We start from the raw sequence: 23029 nt of genomic DNA, 5'->3' as shown, positions 1-23029 counted from the left end.
GCAGCCCTCCCTCCCCCGTGCACACTCTGTTAAACGCCCCACCCCCATGGCTTCTGATCCGTCACTCACCTGCAGTGAACCGTCAAAGTGGTGGAATGCCACTTCCCAGATGAGGTTGCAGGACTGCATCTTGCCCTACCTCTGCTTGCTCTTCTAACAGAAACCAGCTGCCGGGCCACGAGCCTCCCTGTGGACAGCCAAGGACATGCGGCTTGCCAGCCACCACAAGTAAGAGCTTAAATGTTCATGTCCTCGGATGACCTTCAAGTGCTGGACTGACTGGAGGGCAAATTTTGGTGAGTTGGTATATTTGCAAACACAGGACCTGGAAATGATTAGGTGATGCTTGACTACAAGTTATCATCCCACTTGATCCTGAGGCAGGCCTGCGAGGGAGGTAGCGTCTTGATCACACCCACAGACACCCACACACGGATGAAGTGGACGTTGAGGCTGATGTCCCAAGAGCCTGGGCCCTAATACTTCGCACCTCCAGGAGGGTTAAGTCTCCCAAAACCAAAGTGAAGTCCAAGTTTGGCTTTTAGGGTACAAGAAGTATAAAAGAGGAAGTGGTGCTGTGGCTCCAAGTGATAGAGCTTTGAGCAAAAGAGCTTAGGGACAGTGTCCGGGCTCTATGTTCAAGCCCCACGATTGACAAAAAAAAAAAAAAAGGCAAGAAGTATAAAAGGCCCACACAGCATTCTTTGTTGTTATGTTATTTTATCCCACATTGGGATAGTTTGCTAGGTAGTGTGCAATTAAGGGCACTGCCTTATCAGACAGAGGGTTTCTAGTTCTGCATCTGCTATCAGGGGCAGGTGAACTTGGCCTTAAGAATTAGGGAAGGGGGGTTGGGAATATGGCCCAGTGGCAAGAGAGCTTTCCTTGTATACATGAAACCCTGGGTTCAACTCCCAAGTACCACCTATATAGAAAATGGCCAGAAGTGGCGCTGTGGCTCAAGTGGCAGAGTGCTAGCCTTGAGCAAAGAGAAGCCAGGGACAGTGCTCAGGCCCTGAGTCCAGGACTGGCCAAAAAAAAAAAAGAAGACTTAGGGAAGGGGAGTGGGGGGAAACAACAAGAAATGTACAACTAAAATTAGGGAACTGGGCTGGGGATGTGGCCTAATGGCAAGAGTGCTTACCTGGTATACATTGAAGCCCTGGGATCGACTCCCCAGCACCACATATACAGAAAACGGCCGGAAGGGGCGCTGTGGCTCAAGTGGCAGAGTGCTAGCCTTGAGCGGGAAGAAGCCAGGGACAGTGCTCAGGCCCTGAGTCCAAGGCCCAGGACTGGCAAAAAAATAAATAAAATAAAATTAGAGAACTTTAAAAGGCAACTTCTCAGGACAACTTTGCCCTTACTTGCGTTTGGGGCTTGGGTAACCGTTAGTGTACGGCGCGCCACGTGCGGGGTGCACCCCGCAGTCCGGCTGCTCGGGAGGCGGGCGCGGCCGTGGAGGGAGTTCGAGGCCGGCGGGGGCAGCGTTGGCGAGGCCGCGTGGCTCGAGTGGGACTTGCAAGGCCCTGGCTTCACGGTCCGGTGCGCACGCGCGTGTCTGCCCCGTGCGTGCCGCGTGCCGCCGCGCCGCGCGCTCTCCCTCGGTGCCTCTGCCCCGGGGATCGGGCTACACCCGGGCCGGACGGGCGCGGGCCCCTCCCTCCCCGGCCCCCCGCGCCCCGCCGCCCCGGGCCGCGGCGCAGAGCCGCGCGCACCCCGCCCCGGCGCGCCCGCCGCCACCTCCCCGCGCCCGGCAGCCGGAAGTGCCGGGGCGGGGCTTCCGGCCGGCGCGCGGAGGCTCGCGGCCCGGGCTTCCGGGTGGGCGTGCGAGGCGGGCCGGCCCGCGGACGGGGCCATGGAGAAGCTGCGGCGGGTCCTGAGCGGCCAGGACGACGAGGAGCAGGGCCTCACCTCGCAGGTAGCGGGCCGGCGGGAGGGACGGGCGGGGGGGGGGGGCGGCCGTGACCCCCGGCGCCGGAGGGGCGGCGCCGAGAGCCCGCTGGGCCTGGCCGGGGGGCGGGGTGGGGGAGGAGGAGGGCGCCGTCCCCGTCCCCGCCGCCCCCGTGCGCGCTCGGCGACGGCCGCCCCCGCCCCGCAGCGCCCCTTGGGCCCCGGGGGGCCGCGGCGGGGACCGGACGACCCTCCCGGCCGGCGCGGAGCCGCGGGGTCCCCTGGCCGTGCCGTCCGCGGGCTTCCACCCATCGCCCGACGGCACGGTTAGTAAACCTCAGGAAAGACCTTACAGGGAAAGCTGCGGGGGAGGCCCGCGAGCAACGGGCCAGTTTTCTATGTAGAGACCCGGGGAGGAAATGTGGTGACGTGGCACATAATTAAAAGGCCTACGGTCAGGCCGAGAGCCCTGCGGAAAAGATCTTTTCGAATCACCTAAACGCCTGTGTTTGCACTTTGCCCTAGACGTGATAGCAAGGCTTACTTCGTTCCTCCTTGAAAATAGGAACGGAGCCAGACTGCTTTGTAAGCGTTTTTGTTATGTGCATGCTGACAGATTTGTGTGTGCTGGACGCAGAAGTGGAACCCCGAAGATGGGGTTGTATCCTCAGAGGGCGTTTTAGTTGCCCTGCCCTTTACTTTTCTGACTTCCTTCCTTACATCATCACTAATCAGCACTTCCTGCAGGAAGCCTTTTGACAAGTGTTTACTTGTGATGGAATCTATAAATTGTAATACTAATCGAAAAGAAAAGCTGGGGGCCTCAGCCATCAGTTGTCTTACCCAACTGGTGACATTTTACTAGTGGCTATTTTGTGCTCCATGGTATGCTCTAGATCTGTGTTTTGCAAAGTACTAGCCATAAAGACAGGTGACCATTTAAGTGCAATTAAAATGTATACTTCAGTTTCTTAGTCCTACTGCCCATGTTCTAAGTGTTGAACAGACCTAGGGTCAGCAGCTACTGTAGGGACAATGCCTGTGGGGGTGATTTCCACCATGGAAAGATCTGTTGGGTGTCACTGTAGACCTTGGGGAGGTAAAGGTGATGTGCCTGAGAGGAGAAACATACGTAAAGTCTTTGATCTCAAATTACAGCGACTGGCTGCTATTGACTGAGATGATTATTCATTCATTGAGTAGATCGCGTGGCTTCCATGTGAGCCTTGGGACCACTTAGTAAACAAGTATATAACTTTCCCTGCAGAAAAGTGCCATGGGAAAGCTGGAGCAGGGTTGTTGCACTGTGTAGAGTGGTTAGCCAGGCCCATTTCAGAGTGACGTGTGACACGGGTCTAGGAGCCCTGAGAGCCAGGAGCGAAGGCTTCTAGGCAAGGAGACGAGAGTGGCTGGGGCCCGGTGTATGTGTGACTAGCCTGCAAAGCATGCTCAGTTGGGAAGCTGAATTTCTGAAGGCTGGGGGAAGGATTTTGATCTAGCTTTGTTGGGAGTGGAGGGAAATGCTCTGAGTTTTGAGTGTAATGATGGCTCTCAAAACTGCAGAGCTTTACATTAATCTGACGACATTCTAGTTCCTGCATTTAAACACAGATGACTCAGTCACATTAAGACATATACCTTCAACTCCAGACATCATGTTCTTAAGAAAGAAGCCTATAAAGACGGAGTGGGAGCCAGGCACCCGTGGTCATGCCTGTAATCCTAGCGGCGCAGGAGGCCGACATCTGAGGATTGCAAAGCTGGAAATGGCACTGTGGCCCAAAGTGGTAGAGCACTATCCTTGACCACAGAAGCTTGTGGACAGTGTCCAGGCCCTGAGTTCAAGCCCTAGGATGGGCACACAAAACGGTGGGGGATGGGGGAGCGGGGTTATATAGTCTAAGTGGTAGAGTACTTAACAAGCAGGAGGTTTTGAGTTTGATCCCTAGTACTACCGAAAGAACAAATACATCTTCATTAATTGATCACAGGTCCTAGAGTGACTTCATAATTACAAACCACATTAATTGGAACACTGAGCCAGTGTAGCTGAGATTTCTCTCATATATACCTATACATATAGGTATATATGATATGCATTCATTTGTCCAGTATAGACACATACATACATATTGAGGATTTTTTCTCCTTTTTTTTGGAAGCAGGGTTTTGCTCTGTAGACTGGGATAGGATTTTGGTGCGTGTCACCACAGCTGGCTGTGATCTACACTTTGTATCTTTGTGTGTGTGTGTGTGTGTGTGTGTGTGTGTGTGTGTGTGTCCCTCCCTCAGCTTATTTACTCAGAGCTAGTGCTCTACTAATACAGCTCTACTTCTGGCTTTTTTTGGGGGGCGGGTAGTTAGGGTTCGCTTCAAAACAAGATCCTCAGATCTCAGCCTGAGTGGCTAGGATTATAGAGCCACCCTGAGCCTGGGAATACTTTGTTGTTGTTTTTTAATCGTCAACTCTTTAACCTTGGAAACAACCAATTGCTATCGCCGTTCCCTTTACCTTTTCTCATGTCTGGTGATGTTCCTTCTTATGTGTGTCCCATGTCTTACTGAACAATGAGTGCTGCGTTGCCAAATAATCGCATTTATCTATTTATTTATTTATTTATTTATTTATTTATTTGCCAGTCCTGGGCCTCAGACTCAGGGCGTGAGCACTGTCCCTGGCTTCCTTTTGCTCAAGGCTAGCACTCTGCCACTTGAGCCATAGCGCCACTTCTGGCCGTTTTCTATATATGTGGTGCTGGGGAATCGAACCCAGGGCTTCATGTATACGAGGCAAGCGCTCTTACCACTAGGCCATGTTCCCAGCCCTGCTTTTAATTTTTGAACCTCTTTTTGCACAAAGACTTTTGAAGAAAATACACACAAGAGCTACCGACTTGGATTTTTCAAAGTCCTTTCAGGACTGCTCTGGCTGCTCTTTGGAAGAGGGTTCATAGGCTGAGCAGGCGATTCATGCAGTGGTTCCAATAAGAGGTGACTGATGAAGTGGCCTGTGTCAGGTTCTGTAAGTGGCTTGACGGTAGAGCCAGCTAGATGAGCTCTTGACCACTTGAATCACATGAGGCGGAAAGGCTGTCTTCCTGATGTTTGGCTCGGATCTCTGGGAAATGGAAGTGCCCTCACTGGGATGTGGGAGGGAGGGAGGATCAGTCAGATCCCTGGAGGAAGAGCCCTTGGGTCCAGGTGCTGAGTGGGAGCTGTTAGTCAGGCCGCAGGTGACGGGGTGGGAGGGGGAGTGGGCAGAAGTGGAAAGGACTTGACCTCTGTGAGTCCCCGTGTGTGGGCTGTGGAGCCAGAAGGGCAGGAGAGCTGGGAGCCGAGGGTGAAGGAGTGGAGCCGGGAGGTGTGTGAGTGAGGGGAGGGGCGGTGGGCGTGGAATGGCTCTTTCTGCTTTCTTCTTTTGTACACTACTATTGTGTTGAAACGGGAAGGAGGGGAGACTGGGTTTAAGGTGCTCCCTAGTTGAAAGCCCCTGTGCGCTTCTTTGTCCGGCAGTAGCCCAGGACCCACGCTGCGCGCAGCCATCCGTGGACCTCGGCCCTTGGAGTGTGTGCAGATGGGGGGGGGTGCGCGTGTGTGTGTGTGCGTGCACACGTGTGCATGCGTGCAGGGAGCCTGGACCGGCACGGTGGGGCAGGAAGAATTGCTGGAAGGGTGTGGAGGGCAGCCTCCATCCAAGCGGCTTTCTCTTCCTCTGGCTTTTTCTTTTTTGCGGGGAGGTTTGTAATTTTAGTCTGAGAACAAACTTAAGAGATGAACAGTTTGGTTGCTTTTCCTCCTCTTGTCTGGGAAAGCAGCAGCACACTTTGGAGGCAGACCTGGAGGGTGAGGGGTTTTGATCTGTCCGCTAGCATGGCACCCTGTTCTTGCCCAGGCTTTCATGCATTTGGAAGCATTCTGGAATTTTCCCAGTTCGGAATTGGGGAAATCTGTGATTTGTGTGTGTACCTAGGACACAAGTCATTTGTTGGTGGATTGATTACTCCAAGTGCAAATGGAAATCATTTGTCATAACCTTTCATTTTAGAGGTTATCTCATGGAAAAGAGAGGAGAAAGATCTACTGTTACACAGAAGACCATTCTATTTTGTTGCTGAAGGAAATAAACTGGCTATTGAGAAGGAACCATCCATTTAACTTAGGAACAATGGGCTGATTTAAGTTTGTAGAGGAAAGTAAAGCAAGGGCAGTCTGCTCATCATTGTACACTCCATTCACTATTGAACCATTTCTGTCAGTGGTGGGGCTTGAACTCTGGGCCTGGTTGCTGTCCCTGAGCTCTTCAGCTCAAAGCGAGTGCTCTACCACTTGAGCCACAGCACTACTTCTGGCTTTCTAGTGGCTACTTGGAGGTAAGAGTCTCACAGACTTTCCTTCCCAGGCTGGCTTCGAAATACCATCCTCAGGTCTCAGCCTCCTGATTAGGATGACAGGGGTGAGACCCTGGCACCCAGCTCCATTTCCATTTTTAATTGCAAATAAAATTGGATATACACTTTATGATACAATGCTTTTATAGATTTACACACATGTTGTGGATTGGCAAAATCAAGCTAATGGTGGTTAATGGATCAGATCACTTATTACGTAATTAGATAATTGATTAAGTTAATGAGTAATTAGATCACTTATTAAGTAATGAGTGAAAACTTAGGGTTTATTCTGTTCTATATTATTACAGTACGTAGTGTATATTATTTCTGAAAAAAATTTAGGGGTGGGGTGGGGGTGTTGGTCTTTTCCATCAGACTCTCCTGCCTAGGCTGGCTTCAAATCAGTCCTTAGATCTTAGCCTGCTGACTCATAGGATTACAGGCCTGAACCATCGACGCCTGGCATTTAGGGGGGGTCTCTCTCTCCTCTCTCTCTCATCCTGGGGCTTGAACTCAGGGCCTGAGTGCTGTCCCTGAGCTTCCTTTGCTCGAGGCTAGCACTCTACCACTTGAGCCACAGCGCCCCTTCCAGCTTTTTCTGTTGATGTGGTGCTGAGGAATAAAACCCATGGCTTCATGTATGCAAGCACTCTACCGCTAAACCACATCCATATTTTAAAGCAAATGATCAGTTTTGGCATTGCTGGAAACAGAATGGGTGACTTCAAAGAGTTTTTAAATGTTTAACAGTGGTGTGACGCCTAGAGCACTTAGGTTTTGTCTTTTTTTCATGCTGCGTAAGGACTCAGGCTGGTGGCTCAGGTAAGTGGTGGAGCCAAAGGTGCGGCCCCCTGAGGCTTGCGAGCGTCCCCTCTCGTGCCTGTTCTTAACGCACCTCGTGAGCGTGTGGTCTGACTCTGCTGCTGGCTTTCATCAGTTCCATGAGGGGCTTCACTGTCACCTTCTCACACAGGCGCAGTCCTATTTTTAAGTGTATATGATAGTATAGGGCATAAATTTATAGGTGGGGATATGTCAGGAGCCGAGCTAGCAGCTAAGCTCATCCTGACCTCTGGCTGTGCCGATGTCGCCAAGATGTCGGGAGCCAAACCTGCACCTAGGTTCATTATCACCTCTGGCTGTGCTGTTACCGCCAGGATATGCTAAAGGCAAGGACAATTGTTCACATCCACTATCCGGAATCGCTTTGCTATGTCCCCACCTTGCTTTGTCCACTGGAGTAGATTCCTATGTTAATCAACCTTGTCCTGTGTCTACTGTAATCAAATGTTGCAAACTTCAAAGCCTCTTTATGTTCTGGAATTTTAACAATCCTATGCTATTCCCTGGTTCCAAAACTGTATATAAGCTGGGAGTGAGAATAAACTGTTGCTGCAGTCTTGAGGTTCAACCTTGCGGCTGCAGACCTCCCGTACCCCATCTTTGTCTCTTGTCTTTTTTCTCTTGCCTTATTTTTCCTTTTCCTTAATCCTCGCCGCCCCTCAGTCAGGATTCCCGTTTCCCTGCTGGCTGGCCCGGCAGGGGGATAGAAGTCCTTGTGTATTTCCATCTTTTTTAAACGGCTATTGACAAATTTCTCTTGCCTCGGACTGAAAGGCCCAAGTATACACAAGTAGCGCAGTTAGTCACCCTGGTGTTTCCACTGAGTCTAATACTTTCAAAGCACGCATTTTGATTTCTACTTTTCCCATGTAATTTGGCTGGAATTTGCATCTTGTATAAGATGCTGTTCTGGAATGAATTATTGTAAACCTTGTGCGTATGATGGTTAAGGAGGACCCAGCTCTGGCCGTGAGCTGGTTTTTAATGAGCTGCCGGCTCTTGGCCAGGCCTGCACCGTACCCCTAGCCCGCGTCCCGGGAGTGGCGAGAGGGAGAGATCCCCGGGGCCTGGCTCCCGGCCAGCTCTGCAGGCCTGTGCTGGACTCCCGGTCACACCACCTCCTTGCTCAGCCTCCCTGACCGGGTGGCTGCCACGGGCCCAGCCTCCTCCAGCCAGCCTTTCCTTCCGCCCTGCGGCGCCCGTGTCCTGACTCTTCCCGTGGCCCCGTGAGCATCTGATGCCCGCCGGCAGCCCGTGTTGGGGGAAGCACACGTGGTACTACGATGAGACCTCACGGAGTCGGAAACCTCCGGCATCACCCGGCACCCAGACCGCCACGCCAGCCCCGGCGGCCAGGCGGTGAGCGACCCTCCAGTCTGCAGAGGAAAAGCCAAGCTGCAGCTTGCCTTACCTTAGCGTGAGGAGTCGGAATCCCGAATGCTGGTTGAAGAACCCATTCTCAGTTGTCCTTCTCTTTTCTAAGGTCCTGGACGCCACCTCCCTGAGTTTCAGCACCAGATTGAAGTGTTTTGCAATATGCTTCGTGGCTGGCATTTTCTTTTCTATCCTTGTGAGTTAAGGCTTTACTTTGATCAATAATTTGTCATTTGTGGTAGACTTATTCCCATTCAGTACCAATAAGCAGTCTGTTTTACCTACATGCTCTTAGATTATTTTGACGGAATATACCACCTGAAGTAAAGGGATAGAGACTGATTTTTAAAGAGATGTAGAAATTAGTATTTGGGGGAGTTTGGAGGATGGTTGAAATGATTTTATTTTAAAAGTCAGCGTGTGTTAAGAGAACTTGGCGAGGCAATAAGTGAGGTGTGTTTATGGCCTGTTTCAATTTGCCAGTCAAAATGGATATTTAACTTCAAGAGTGAGATTTACTGACAAGTACGAAGATGGTTTTGTTGTGGCTCATTTATGTACATTATCGCCAACAGGCAGAAAAGTCAAGTTAGTACAAACCATTGGGAAGGAACTGGTGTTACAGTAGTGCACCTGCGTTTAAACGCCCTGCTCTCAGCGTCTGAGTATTGATTGCTACTGCAGTAACACGCATAGGTTCTCGGCCAATACAACTTACTTGTGTCTGTAATGTCTAATTAGGGAACTGGATTGCTGTGGCTTCCCAACATAAAACTTTTTGCAGTGTTCTACACCCTTGGAAATCTTTCTGCATTGGCCAGGTATGTATACCTCTTTGGCTTCTCAAAATACCTTGTTTGCTCCTGCTACCAAAGATGAGCACCTTGCTCCTGGGATGCTTCTTCTGCTTTGTGCATCTTACAGCTTCAGTGTGCTCATTCTGTAAGGCCAGTGGACCTCTGCTGTGTGCCAGCTACCATGGTGGAGTGTGGATGATGGCAGTAGCTAGTGGTGCTGTGGCTCAAGTGGTAGAGCATTAGCTTTGAGCACAAAGAGGCCCGGGGACAGAGCCCAGGCCCCGAGTTCAATCCCCACTACTGACACCCCCCCCCCCAAAAAAAAAAAAAGTCTCATTGATGGCAGTAGGTGCTGTGCACCGGGGCTGTGCCAAGTGTGGCACAAGAGGTGGATGCTAGTGCCAGCCTGTGCCATGCTGGTGAGGTGGGGGCGGGCCTCCCCCTAACATGGGGGGGCGGGAGTCCCAGCCCACGCTGTCGCTGCTACACTGTTGTCCTTGCTCGCTTCTTCCTGTAGAGCACAGGTTTGGTGACTCCAGGTCTGAAGGAAGTGCGGAAGGACTAGGAGATGAGCTGGCTGAGGGCCCAGAACGGAGCACTACACGGTCGTTAAGACTATCCGTACTGCGTTAACAGAGTATCCGTACTGCGTTAACAGAGTACCAGAGGGGGACCATTCATAAAGAACCAAGGTGTATTTCTAATTCTGGAGGCTGAGAATGCCATGATTGAGGCTTTGGTGTCTGGGAAGCTCGTTAGAGGAAGATGGTTATTAAATAAACTAACGGTGGCGTCTTGGTTGACAGGCGGTTTACTTTTGCATGGTGTGGGGGATTAGTGGAGCCTCTCTCAGTTATTTTATTTGTTTCCAATAGTACCTGCTTTCTGATGGGACCCCTGAAGCAGCTGAAGAAAATGTTTGAAACCACAAGATTGTTTGCAACAATTATTATGCTTGTAAGTAAATAATGCTAAGGTTGTTTTTTTAAAAAGTTTTTTTGTTGTTTTTATTGGGCTGCTCATGGGATTTGAATTCAGGGCTTAGGTGTAGTCCCTGAGCTTTTGTACTCAAGGCTAGCTAGCACCCTACCACTTGAGCCACAGCTCCACTCCAGCCTTTTTTGTGATTAATTGGACACGGCAGCCTCACAGACTTTCCTGCCCTAAGTGGCTCCTTACTGAGATCCTCAGGTCCCAGCCATCTGAGTAGGATTACAAGTGTGAGCACTGGCACCCAGCCTTATTCATGAGCGATGGCTGTCTTATTATGCTACAGAGCGATGGTTACACCCTCAAGGCTGTGTGGTTGAGGATCTTGGATGGTATAGTACCTTGTGTAACTATAGCTGAGTGTGTTTTCTTTTCTTTTCCTTTTTGGTGCTGTCCTGGGACTTGAACTCACAGCTGGGCACTGTCTCGGAGCTTTTCTCTTTTTGATCAGAGCTTAGCCTTCTACTTTAACCATAGCTCCACATGTCGCTTTTTGCTGGCTAATTGGCGATTCGTGTCTCACGGACTTTTCTGCCTGGACTGCGATCCTCGGATCTTAGCCTCCCGAGCAGCTGGGATTGTAGGCCAGAGCCACGAGGACCCGGCTGCAGATCGCTGGCCTGTCCGCACTGTGTGAGGGAACAGAGGCAGGTTGCCCTGAGTCCATCTCAGGCAAGCTGGCGTTCGGTGTCCTCCGGCTTTTGTCCCTTGTGGTGTGCCTGCCTGGCAGGTCGTCCTGTGACCCCACCTGGAAGCAGCCCTCCTTCACGCAGGGGTCCTGGCTCCAGTCATCACTCTCAAGTGCTCTCTGTCGGGGGCTGGGAGGGGCGCGAGAAAGCTTAGGGTTGTGGATGGGCATAGGAGAGCGGCCCCGCCTCTTCCCCCTTCATGCGTCTGGTTGCACAGATTTACTTAAGTCATATAAATGGCCCTACTGGCAGGTTAGTTTTTCCCTTCAACTATTAACTGTTTCCAAACATAAGTAACTTAACTTGCAGGTGAAGAAAACAATGTTTGTAACAAGCCTGTCTGCCAGACTTCTATTTTCTCACCAGAGAAAAAAATTCACTTTTTGGCTTATTTTTATTTATTGTGTCTTTATTCCACGTGAGTTTTATTACTGTGTTTCCACTGGCTCTTGTAGTAATTTTACATAGGCTCGCTTGTGTATCAGCACACTGCCTGGATCATTAGGAAATTATCTTGCACTGGTAGTGTTCACTCCGATGATACGTTACTAAGGTTTTTTTAGGCTGTCATGGCGTTTGTCGTTAACCTTAGAAACTGTCAGGAGGTTTGGAGGTGCAAGCTGCCTCCCCCACGCTCAGTAGTGTGTGGGCTCCACGGTGGCGATGGCTGTCCCTGCAGGTGGGGAGCTGGGTCGTCTGGTGTGTGTGGCTGTCCCTGCAGGTGGGGAGCTGGGTCATCTGGTGTGTGTGGCTGTCCCTGCAGGTGGGGAGCTGGGTCGTCTGGTGTGTGTGGCTGTCCCTGCAGGTGGGGAGCTGGGTCGTCTGGTGTGTGTGGCTGTCCCTGCAGGTGGGGAGCTGGGTCGTCTGGTGTGTGTGGCTGTCCCTGCAGGTGGGGAGCTGGGTCATCTGGTGTGTGTGGCTGTCACCAGGCAGGTGGGGAGCTGGGCCGTCTGGTGTGTGTGGCTGTCCCTGCAGGTGGGGAGCTGGGGGTCTGGTGTGTGTGGCTGTCCCTGCAGGTGGGGAGCTGGGTCGTCTGGTGTGTGTGGCTGTCCCTGCAGGTGGGGAGCTGGGTCATCTGGTGTGTGTGGCTGTCCCTGCAGGTGGGGAGCTGGGTCGTCTGGTGTGTGTGGCTGTCACCGCGCAGGTGGGGAGCTGGGTCGTCTGGTGTGTGTGGCTGTCCCTGCAGGTGGGGAGCTGGGTCGTCTGGTGTGTGTGGCTGTCACCGCGCAGGTGGGGAGCTGGGTCGTCTGGTGTGTGTGGCTGTCCCTGCAGGTGGGGAGCTGGGTCGTCTGGTGTGTGTGGCTGTCCCTGCAGGTGGGGAGCTGGGTCATCTGGTGTGTGTGGCTGTCACCAGGCAGGTGGGGAGCTGGGTCGTCTGGGTGTGTGTGGCTGTCACCGCGCAGGTGGGGAGCTGGGTCGTCTGGTGTGTGTGGCTGTCCCTGCAGGTGGGGAGCTGGGGGTCTGGTGTGTGTGGCTGTCCCTGCAGGTGGGGAGCTGGGTCTGGTGTGTGTGGCTGTCACCAGGCAGGTGGGGAGCTGGGTCGTCTGGTGTGTGTGGCTGTCACCGCGCAGGTGGGGAGCTGGGTCGTCTGGTGTGTGTGGCTGTCCCTGCAGGTGGGGAGCTGGGGGTCTGGTGTGTGTGGCTGTCACCGCGCAGGTGGGGAGCTGGGTCGTCTGGTGTGTGTGGCTGTCCCTGCAGGTGGGGAGCTGGGTCGTCTGGTGTGTGTGGCTGTCCCTGCAGGTGGGGAGCTGGGTCATCTGGTGTGTGTGGCTGTCACCAGGCAGGTGGGGAGCTGGGCCGTCTGGTGTGTGTGGCTGTCCCTGCAGGTGGGGAGCTGGGTCATCTGGTGTGTGTGGCTGTCACCAGGCAGGTGGGGAGCTGGGTCGTCTGGTGTGTGTGGCTGTCCCTGCAGGTGGGGAGCTGGGTCGTCTGGTGTGTGTGGCTGTCCCTGCAGGTGGGGAGCTGGGTCGTCTGGTGTGTGTGGCTGTCACCGCGCAGGTGGGGAGCTGGGTCGTCTGGTGTGTGTGGCTGTCCCTGCAGGTGGGGAGCTGGGGGTCTGGTGTGTGTGGCTGTCCCTGCAGGTGGGGAGCTGGGGGTCTGGTGTGTGTGGCTGTCCCTGCAGGTGGGGAGCTGGGTCGTCTGGTGTGTGTGGCTGTCCCTGCAGGTGGGGAGCTGGGTCGTCTGGTGTGTGTGGCTGTCCCTGCAGGTGGGGAGCTGGGTCGTCTGGTGTGTGTGGCTGTCCCTGCAGGTGGGGAGCTGGGTCGTCTGGTGTGTGTGGCTGTCCCTGCAGGTGGGGAGCTGGGGGTCTGGTGTGTGTGGCTGTCCCTGCAGGTGGGGAGCTGGGTCGTCTGGTGTGTGTGGCTGTCCCTGCAGGTGGGGAGCTGGGTCGTCTGGTGTGTGTGGCTGTCCCTGCAGGTGGGGAGCTGGGTCGTCTGGTGTGTGTGGCTGTCCCTGCAGGTGGGGAGCTGGGTCGTCTGGTGTGTGTGGCTGTCCCTGCAGGTGGGGAGCTGGGGGTCTGGTGTGTGTGGCTGTCCCTGCAGGTGGGGAGCTGGGTCGTCTGGTGTGTGTGGCTGTCCCTGCAGGTGGGGAGCTGGGTCGTCTGGTGTGTGTGGCTGTCCCTGCAGGTGGGGAGCTGGGTCGTCTGGTGTGTGTGGCTGTCCCTGCAGGTGGGGAGCTGGGTCGTCTGGTGTGTGTGGCTGTCCCTGCAGGTGGGGAGCTGGGTCGTCTGGTGTGTGTGGCTGTCCCTGCAGGTGGGGAGCTGGGTCGTCTGGTGTGTGTGGCTGTCCCTGCAGGTGGGGAGCTGGGTCGTCTGGTGTGTGTGGCTGTCCCTGCAGGTGGGGAGCTGGGGGTCTGGTGTGTGTGGCTGTCCCTGCAGGTGGGGAGCTGGGCCGTCTGGTGTGTGTGGCTGTCCCTGCAGGTGGGGAGCTGGGGGTCTGGTGTGTGTGGCTGTCCCTGCAGGTGGGGAGCTGGGTCATCTGGTGTGTGTGGCTGTCCCTGCAGGTGGGGAGCTGGGTCATCTGGTGTGTGTGGCTGTCACCAGGCAGGTGGGGAGCTGGGTCGTCTGGTGTGTGTGGCTGTCACCAGGCAGGTGGGGAGCTGGGTCGTCTGGTGTGTGTGGCTGTCACCGCGCAGGTGGGGAGCTGGGGGTCTGGTGTGTGCGGCTGTCCCTGCAGGTGGGGAGCTGGGTCGTCTGGTGTGTGTGGCTGTCCCTGCAGGTGGGGAGCTGGGTCGTCTGGTGTGTGTGGCTGTCCCTGCAGGTGGGGAGCTGGGTCGTCTGGTGTGTGTGGCTGTCCCTGCAGGTGGGGAGCTGGGGGTCTGGTGTGTGCGGCTGTCCCTGCAGGTGGGGAGCTGGGTCGTCTGGTGTGTGCGGCTGTCCCTGCAGGTGGGGAGCTGGGTCGTCTGGTGTGTGTGGCTGTCCCTGCAGGTGGGGAGCTGGGTCGTCTGGTGTGTGTGGCTGTCCCTGCAGGTGGGGAGCTGGGGGTCTGGTGTGTGTGGCTGTCCCTGCAGGTGGGGAGCTGGGTCGTCTGGTGTGTGTGGCTGTCCCTGCAGGTGGGGAGCTGGGCCGTCTGGTGTGTGTGGCTGTCCCTGCAGGTGGGGAGCTGGGTTGTCTGGTGTGTGTGGCTGTCCCTGCAGGTGGGGAGCTGGGTCGTCTGGTGTGTTGCTCACACAGCTTCTGCTCACAGCGGGCGTGGAAACGGCGCCACCTCTGTGCCCTCCACGCCAGCTCCAGCTCAGTCGCGTGGCAGAAAACCATATTTGGAGTGTTCGTTGTGGCAGATTGTTAAGCAGGCAGGCTGTGCGCTCCTCGTGGTAAAGAGGTGACAGCGGGTCCAGACAGAATCAGAAACCCAACCAGGGTCCCTGGAGACCGTGGGTCAGGCCTGGGCTCCAGCGCCTCTCCTGCTTCGCTGTGCCCGTGGCGGCGGTGGCGGAGGTGTCTGTGCACGGGCAGGGACTGATGTGCGGGCTTCTTGTGCAAAGCATGGTCACACTCACCGTACAGCCATGTGCAGGTGAGCTGCAGGTGAGCGCGCAGTCGTGGGGCAGGCGCAGGAGAGTGTGTGCGCTCTGACGAGGCTGCGGGTCACTCACGGTGTGCTCTTTCCTCCGTAGTTATGCCTCGTCTTCACCCTGTGTGCCGCTCTGTGGGTAAGTAGTGTCAGCCGGGCAGGCCTCCCGCCAACTCTGTTCCATTTGTAAGGCCCCGGGGAGTACGCGTCACACACAGACACCCAGTGGCCAGGTGTAGAGGATTGGGCCTTGTATGAGAGCACGCACAGAAGGAATCGTGCTGACGCTGGCGGATTTGGGTTCTCTCAGGAATGGGGGCTCCCCCTGTGGGTTCTCTCTTGTCTGTTCGCCCTGTGGATTCTCTCTGTCTCTTCTCCATGTGGGTTCTCTCTGGGTTCTGTCTGTTTCCCCTGTGAGTTCTCTGTCTGTTTCCTCTGTGGGTTCTGTATCTGGTCCCCTGTGGGTTCTCTGTCTGGTCCCCTGTGAGTTCTCTCTGTCTGTTCCCCCTGTGGGTTCTCTGTCTATTTCCCCTGTGGGTTCTCTCTGTCTGTTTCCCCTGTGGGTTCTGTCTGGTCCCCTGTGGGTTCTCTCTGTCTGGTCCCCTGTGGGTTCCTGAGTCACTATAGGGCAGGGGCAGGTGTGACAGGGGGCTCAGCCCTGTGGGAGAGAAGGCAAGAGAACGAAGCAGACAGTGGAAAGGAGCCAGAAGAGCCTCAGCCATGCACCACTGTGGATAATGGAATACCAGCTTTAGTCTCTGAGGATGGCACACAATACAGCCCCTGCCACTAATTGGCGCTTCGGATTATTCATTACCTTCACTTGGCTTTTTTGTACATACCTGCTTCCCAGAAGACTTCAAAGCACTTCTTCTTTTTTTTTTTTTTTTTTTGCGCCAGTCCTGGGCCTTGGACTCAGGGCCTGAGCACTGTCCCTGGCTTCTCTTTGCTCAAGGCTAGCACTCTGCCACTTGAGCCACAGCGCCACTTCTGGACATTTTCTATATATGTGGTGCTGGGGAATCGAATCCAGGGCTTCATGTATACGAGGCAAGCACTCTTACCACTAGGCCATATCCCCAGCCCCCTCAAGGCACTTCTTTTTTTTTTTTTTTTTTTTGGCCAGTCCTGGGCCTTGGACTCAGGGCCTGAGCACTGTCCCTGGCTTCTTCCCGCTCAAGGCTAGCACTCTGCCACTTGAGCCACAGCGCCGCTTCTGGCCGTTTTCTGTATATGTGGTGCTGGGGAATCGAACCTAGGGCCTCGTGTATCCAAGGCAGGCACTCTTGCCACTAGGCTATATCCCCAGCCCCTCAAGGCACTTCTTAAACTAGCAACCAAACTATGCATCTTCTTTAAAAGGATTGAGTCTTGGAGTCTTTATTAGAGCATTAGCAGTCTGCAGGCCAAACTATATGTTTTGAAAAAGAAACCGCAAGGACTGGGATACATTTTAATACTAGAGCACTTGCCTGCCTATGGGCTAGGCCCTGGGTTCAAACCCCAGCACCACAGAAAAAGAAAGAGGCTTAATAAGTGTGTGTATACGTGTGTATATATATAATACACACACACATGTATGTACATATACACATATATGTGTATATATGAAATCTGTTCTATATACAATGTAAAGTATATATTTTAGAAACGTTTTATTAAAATATACTGGCTTTTACCTTTGTACCAACTTTTTTATGAGATAGACCTCTTTTTCTAATGATAATTTTAAAGAATAATATCCTCAAATACTTTTAGTTCGTACCTAGGGAACATTGATCTCTTTTTGGAATAGTCTAGTAGCCTGTTTGTAATATCAGGGATAAAGAAGTAAGGAACCAAACCTAATGACAGGGCTGTAGGAGTGCTCTGTGGCGCAGGTCTGTCGGGGATGGGCAGGAGCCTAAGTTTGATCCCAATACCAGAAAAGAAACAGACAAGTCTTCAACTCGATTACTTTAAAGCCTTATAGAAACTATTCTAGAGTCTGCACTTTCTCTTCCAAATAGCTCAAGAGAAGAGAAGGAGCCGGGGGTAAGGTTGTAGTTGGGGGGGGAGGGTTAGCTGTAGATGAGGGAGGGCGGAGGGGGAGGGCTGGGGATAAGAGCCGGATGAGCTGTAGATGGCTCCTGGGTTGGGTCTGAGGGCGCCAAGTCTAGAGGTCTAGGAAAGCTTCTGTGGCTTTAAAGACCTCGCGGAAGGAGCTACTGTGTCCAGCCTCTGCACAGCTGCTCAGTGACATGGAAGGTCATGTGTTTTGCAATATTTAATAGATACAGTTTTGGAAGGAAATGTACTTCCTAGACATTCAAGTTTCTGAAGTTTGTCATACTAAAATGTAATAAAGAAATTCTTTATTAAATATTTTCCTTTTGAAGGGGAAGAAATGGGCTAAGTGGTAGAAAGTATTATTTTTAAACCTAAATGCTTTGTTCTGTTTTTGCTCTTGTTAGTGGCACAAGAAGGGACTGGCCTTATTATTCTGCATATTGCAGTTCTTGTCCATGACGTGGTAAGTCTTTTTCTTAAACAGTTACTAGAAAGACAGAATGGCCTGGCGTGCCAGTAATCTGTGACGCCTAGGTCCGGGATTCGGGTTCCTGTGCCTCAGGGCAGGCTTCCCTCCTGTGTGGGCTGATTTGAGGGCGGGGTGGGCTCTAGGTGGTGGCAGCATGCTGGGAAAGAAAAAACGTGATACAGTGTAGGTCTAGACCCCTGGCTCTCACGGTGACCCTCACAGTTTAGGGGGCAGATTGGGAGGACCGTGGTTTCCTGTGTGCTACCCCGCACAGGAAAGCCCATGAGGCCTGCATCTCGGCGAGGCGGCTGTGCGTGCATGGTGGTGAGCAGAGAGTAGGGGAATGACAGTCTAGGCACAGACAGTCCTGGCAGAAAGTGGAGACCCTGCCTCAGGAGAGGGCTGGGGCGTGGTGGTCAGAGGTTGGAGCCCCACGGGAGGGGCGGGGGGTGGGGTGGGGGGGCTCCATGCGGACTCTGGTACTGCCAGAGCTGCCGTGTGGGGCTAGGAAGGGGCCAGTTCCTGGGCACTCTACCCGCATGGCTGGCAGATCTGCAGCGGGAACCCGCCCTGGAGGCACTGCGTGGGCCGTGTGGATACTGGCTGGTGCGCTGTCCTTCCATCCGCACTTCCCTCTTGTGTCGCCCCAACGTTCCTGCGCCTTCTTCCCGACCAGACTCCCCGGCACTGGGAACTCCACTCCGCTCCGCCCGCGCCGCACGCTCCCCGCACGTCTGCCTCGTCGAGGAAAAAAATAAAAGAATCAGAAAAGGTGGAGATAAAGGATATTCAGTATCCAAACCTGGAAATCGACACAAAAAGGAAACGCACAATTTTGAGGACGAGTTAACGTGTCCTATTTGTTACAGTATCCTTGAAGATCCCTCATGTATTACCAGGTTCTCATGCCTTTTGTAGAAATTGTTTGGAAAACGTTCTTCAGGCATCTGGGCTATCATTGAAAAGTATCAGCAGGAAGGACCCATCCAGATCGCGTCACCTGCCCTGAACACCATAGGCAACCATTGAATGTTTATTGTCTGCTGGATAAAAAATTAGTTTGTGGTCATTGCCTAACTATAGGTCAGCATCATGGTCATCCTATAGATGACCTTCAGAGTGCTTATCTGAAAGAAAAGGACACACCACGAAGTTTGCTTCAGCAGCTTACTGATGCACATGGACAGATATTACTTGTCTTATTGAAAAGCTAGAGAAACAGAAATCCCATTCAGAGAAAATGGTCCAAAGTGACAAGTTGTTCTCCAGTATTTTAAGGAGCTTACTGATATATTAGAACAGAAAAAGAAGAATTTCCTAACTGCTCTCTGTGATGTTGGCAATTTGATGAGTCAAGAATATACTCCACAGATCAAAAGATTGAAAGAAATACGAGAGCAGCAGCTCTGACTGGGTTACCATGACCACATCTTTACAAGAAGCATCTCTGCTTAAATTTCTAGAAAAAACGGAGGGTGTTCGCCAACGTGTGCAGATGCTAAAAGAAAGACCACTTCCTGATGTCCAACCTGTTGAAATTCAGCCTCGGGTAAGCAAAGTGCTAAAAGAAGAATGGAACAGAATGGAAATTGGAAAAAATGAGGAAAGCTTTTATTCCTGAAATGAAGATTTCCTCTAATAAAAGGGCGCCCTGCTCCTGGCCTGATGAGGATGAAAAAGTGATTGAGCTTTTTAAGATCTTAAATATCGCTATAGTCACTCTGATTTCAGCGATATTCATGTTGATACTCCTTTTCAACCATCACATAATAACCTTCTTAAATGAGATAATGTAGTTTATCTAACAATCTGCATGATTTACAAAATATCCTATGTCACACTTTTTACTTTTAAAGGAATTCATGTGGGAAATAGTTTGTCATTGAAAACATAAATATGATTTGTGAAATGAGTTTATTTGGGTACAGCAGAGGCTAACTACTGCTCAGTGGAGACTAGGGCAGCTAAAGTAGCAAACTAAACTTTCCTAGACTTGCAACAATTATAAATATATAGAAATACAAAAAAAAAAAGAAGTTCCCACTTTATCCTGTGTCAGAATCACAGAGAGAGTTTGTAAAGCAAAGCTTGCTGTGCCAGGGGTGTTGCACAAATAAAAACCACCCTAACACCCAAGCTGTTGGATAAAAGTCCTGTGGTTCTGGGGGTGTCTGGATTTGTGTGTGTCTGTGTACACGTGCACGTGCTAGTTCTGGGGCTTGAACTTAGGGCCTGGATGGTGTCCCTGAGCTTTTGCTCAAGGCTGGTGTTCTTCCATTTGAACCACGGCTCCACTTGTGGCTTTTTTTTTTTTTTGAGATAAGAGTTTCCCAGACACCTCTCCCAGGCTAGCTTTGAACCGTGATCCTCAGCTCTGTCTCCTGAGTCGCTAGGATTAAGGCGTGAGCCACCTGTGCCTGGCCAGGGGATGTGGGATCTTCGGCCGGATATCGGGCTCTTGCTCTTGCTTGGAGCGCTGTCATTCGATATTCTGCCACTGTGCTGGTGGTGGTGCAGGGAGCCCCAGCTGGCAGAGCCCGTGACAAACACTTAATCTCTCTTGCAGGTACAGCCTGTCCTACATCCCATATGCAAGGTGAGCTTGTTTGAATAATTCCCTTCTTGTCCTTTAATCGTCTTTATAGAAATACCTGGGTTTAAACAGTGTTTAATTTGGTTGACTTGGAGTTCTTGCTTAAAGGAATGAAGTTATTTTCTCCATGAGATGAGAAGCACCCATGTGTAAAACCTTGACACAGAGGTGGGCTTGTGAACTCGCCCCTGCCTTGCGGTCAGTGGGGAGGCTGGACGCTTCCGTGCCCCTCACCTCAGTACAGGATGCAGGCTCCAATACAACAAAGTCTGCCTTGGAAAGAACGGGGTTGGGAAGTGTTAAAGAAAATGTGGGGCTGCATACACTGAATTACCCAGTCTGTATGTTGAGAGGCAGCTGTCATTTTCATTTTCTCTTTCCAGACAAAGGTACTGGTTGAGTTGTAGAGTAAAAACAAAACTTTAATTCCAGCCTTAAGCCTGATAGATTGGGGAAAATATTCTGGTGAGACTTGGCTGTGCTTCTCCGGAATGTGGAGATATCACTGTGTGTGGTTTTTTTTTTTTGGCCAGTCCTGGGGCTTGGACTCTGGGCCTGAGCACTGTCCCTGGCTTCTTTTTGCTCAAGGCTAGCACTCTGCCACTTGAGCCACAGCGCCACTTCTGGCCATTTTCTGTATATGTGGTGCTGGGGAATCGAACCAGGGCCTCATGTATATGAGGCAGGCACTCTTGCCACTAGGCCATATCCCCAGCCCAACACTGTGTGTTTTAAAACATGGCAAAATTGTGTACAAAACAAGAACAATGAAGAAAATGAGTAACGTTGTATCCCATCACGTACAGGTGATTGTTTTTAGTGAACAGTTATAAGACAGCCCCCTACAGGTAGGAAAGCGGCCCGCGCTGGCAAAGGGAGTTTCCTCGTTGCCGCTAGGGGGCGCCCTAGGAGCTAGCGGGTGTGGCCTCCCCTCAGGAGACCGCAACTGGCCACTGCACGCTTTGCCTCACCTGGGGGCCAGAAACGGTGGAGTCAGCTGACCCTGGGGAAGCTTTCACGGGTGCCTCCTGTAGGGCAAGTCAGCACGGAAGAAAGGACAGGGAGGGCCAGAGACAGGGTCTGGGTGCAAACGGGATGCACAGCCAGGCTTGCACGAGAGAACACATGGTGTGGACTTTGCCTCACCGTGATACCTTACCACCTATCCTCCTGCAGACCTATCTTAGTGGCGAGTAATATTCCAGTGTGTATACATACCCCAGTGAACTTTTATCTGCTTACCCGTTGATGGGCATTTGGTTTGTTCCTATGACCTGGCTGTTGAGACTAGTGTCAACATGGGCGTGTAGGCAAATGTCCAGTGCACCGGCTCTTTAAAAAAATCTATGCTTTTGCTGGGTTTTAACTTTATTTTTCTGTGCGGGTCCTGGGGTTTGAACTCAGGATCTGGGCATTGTCCCTTTTTCAAAGCTAGCACTGCACCACTTGAGCCACAGCTCCATTGCTCACTTGTTTGGTGCTTAATTGGAGAAAAGAGTCTCACAGACTTTCCTGCTTGGGCTGGCTTCGAACCAAGGTCCTTAGATCTCAGCCACCTGAGTAGCTAGGATTACAGATGCCACCAATGCCTACCTTGAATTTACTTATTTGTATTAAGCAATACCTGGGATGGTAAAGCTTTCAGAGGCAAATACCATTTTAAGAATTAGCAAAATTGGCACCGGGAGTGTGGCTTAGTGGTAGAGTGCTGGCCTAGCATGCATGAAGCCCTGGGTTCGATTCCTCAGTACCATGTAAACAGAAAAAAGCTGGAAGTGGCGCTGCAGCTCAAAAGATAGAGTGCTAGCCTTGAGCAAAAAAATAAGAAGCCAGGGACGGTGCTCAGGCCCTGAGTCCCAAGCCCCAGGGCTGGCCAGCAAGAATTGGGCAAAGGTCTGCGTGTCATCTTTGACTTTTGAGAGGTAGAGACCACCAGTTAGCTCCCCTGAGCCCCGCTCGTGTCCAGTCCCTGCTGCAGCTGTGCTTTTGAGGCGGGTGACTGTCTTGTGCCTCTCTCCTCCAGGGATGCTGTTCTCAAGTGCTGCTCTTCTCTCCTAAGCTGAGCGCCCGCCCTGCGGTGCTGTGGGCGGGAGCGCTGGAGTGCTGATGGGCTGTCGGAACCCGTGCCGTCACTCCAGAGCCAGCCACGGGGGTCCCGGCAAAGCCACGCGCCCCCCAAACCCTGCTTCCCAGAGACGGGAGACTTCTAATCATTGCCAACTGTAAATAATCTTGCCCAGTTTTAATCTTTTGAAGTGCGCATGTTTAAGGGATGATTCTGTGTTGCAGGGTGCATTCAGCTTACTGGGTTTTCTTTAAATGTCTACATTTTAAAGATCTTTTTTAACTGCAAAAATGTGAAACTTTCTATCTTAAAGTTGCTTATTACATGTAATAAAATAATATATATCTTTACAATTTTGAAATAAGCCCACTCAGAAAAATGATAACTTTTAAGATTGACTTTATAGTATCCTGAGAGGTTCAGTTGAATAAAAGTGAGTCCCGGCACTTGTGTAGTCTCTGCAGACAAGTGACAGTGCAGATGCAGACCTGTGTGAGCCCCGCCACTGGGGCTGTGCCGAAGGAGATGGGGGAGGGGTCTGCGGGCAGGGGACGGGTGGGGAAGAATGGAGCCAGGGGGCTGGGTGGGGAGGAGGGAGGAGCCAGGGGCCTGGGTGGGGAGGAGGGGGGAGCCAGGGGGCTGGGTGGGGAGGAGGGAGGAGCCAGGGGGCTGTGGAGGGAGGAGGGAGGGGCCAGGGGGCTGGGTGGGGAGGAGGGGGAGCCAGGGGGCTGGGTGGGGAGGAGGGAGGGGCCAGGGGGCTGGTGGGGAGGAGGGGGAGCCAGGGGCTGGGTGGGGAGGAGGGGGGAGCCAGGGGGCTGGGTGGGGAGGAGGGGGGAGCCAGGGGCCTGGGTGGGGAGGAGGGGGGA

At 52.7% G+C, this 23029-nt stretch overlaps 1 protein-coding gene across 1 annotated transcript; it reads left to right on the top strand.

Moving 5' to 3' along the window:
• Nucleotides 1-1791: 1791 nt before the first annotated feature.
• On the top strand, nucleotides 1792-22686 carry LOC125357486 (vesicle transport protein SFT2A). The gene is made up of 8 exons (XM_048354423.1): nucleotides 1792-1921; nucleotides 8611-8697; nucleotides 9243-9322; nucleotides 10174-10255; nucleotides 15091-15126; nucleotides 17441-17499; nucleotides 20072-20101; nucleotides 22122-22686. Exons 1-8 carry the CDS (start codon nucleotides 1859-1861, stop codon nucleotides 22159-22161), a joined length of 477 nt encoding a protein of 158 aa, XP_048210380.1. The 5' UTR covers nucleotides 1792-1858; the 3' UTR covers nucleotides 22162-22686.
• Nucleotides 22687-23029: the final 343 nt, after the last annotated feature.

This window comes from Perognathus longimembris, chromosome 9, assembly GCF_023159225.1.
Source record: "Perognathus longimembris pacificus isolate PPM17 chromosome 9, ASM2315922v1, whole genome shotgun sequence".
Classification (NCBI taxonomy): Eukaryota; Metazoa; Chordata; class Mammalia; order Rodentia; family Heteromyidae; genus Perognathus; species Perognathus longimembris.
Note: the sequence above shows the minus strand (reverse complement) of the source record. Positions and strands in the feature narration are given on the sequence as shown.

Excerpts from the sequence above, each read along its gene's own strand:
- LOC125357486 (XM_048354423.1), top strand. The coding sequence starts at position 1,859 with ATGGAGAAGCTGCGGCGGGTCCTGAGCGGCCAGGACGACGAGGAGCAG. Across the intron at positions 8,698-9,242 it reads GCATTTTCTTTTCTATCCTT|GGAACTGGATTGCTGTGGCT; the intron begins GTGAGTTAAGGC and ends ATGTCTAATTAG. Across the intron at positions 9,323-10,173 it reads AATCTTTCTGCATTGGCCAG|TACCTGCTTTCTGATGGGAC; the intron begins GTATGTATACCT and ends TGTTTCCAATAG.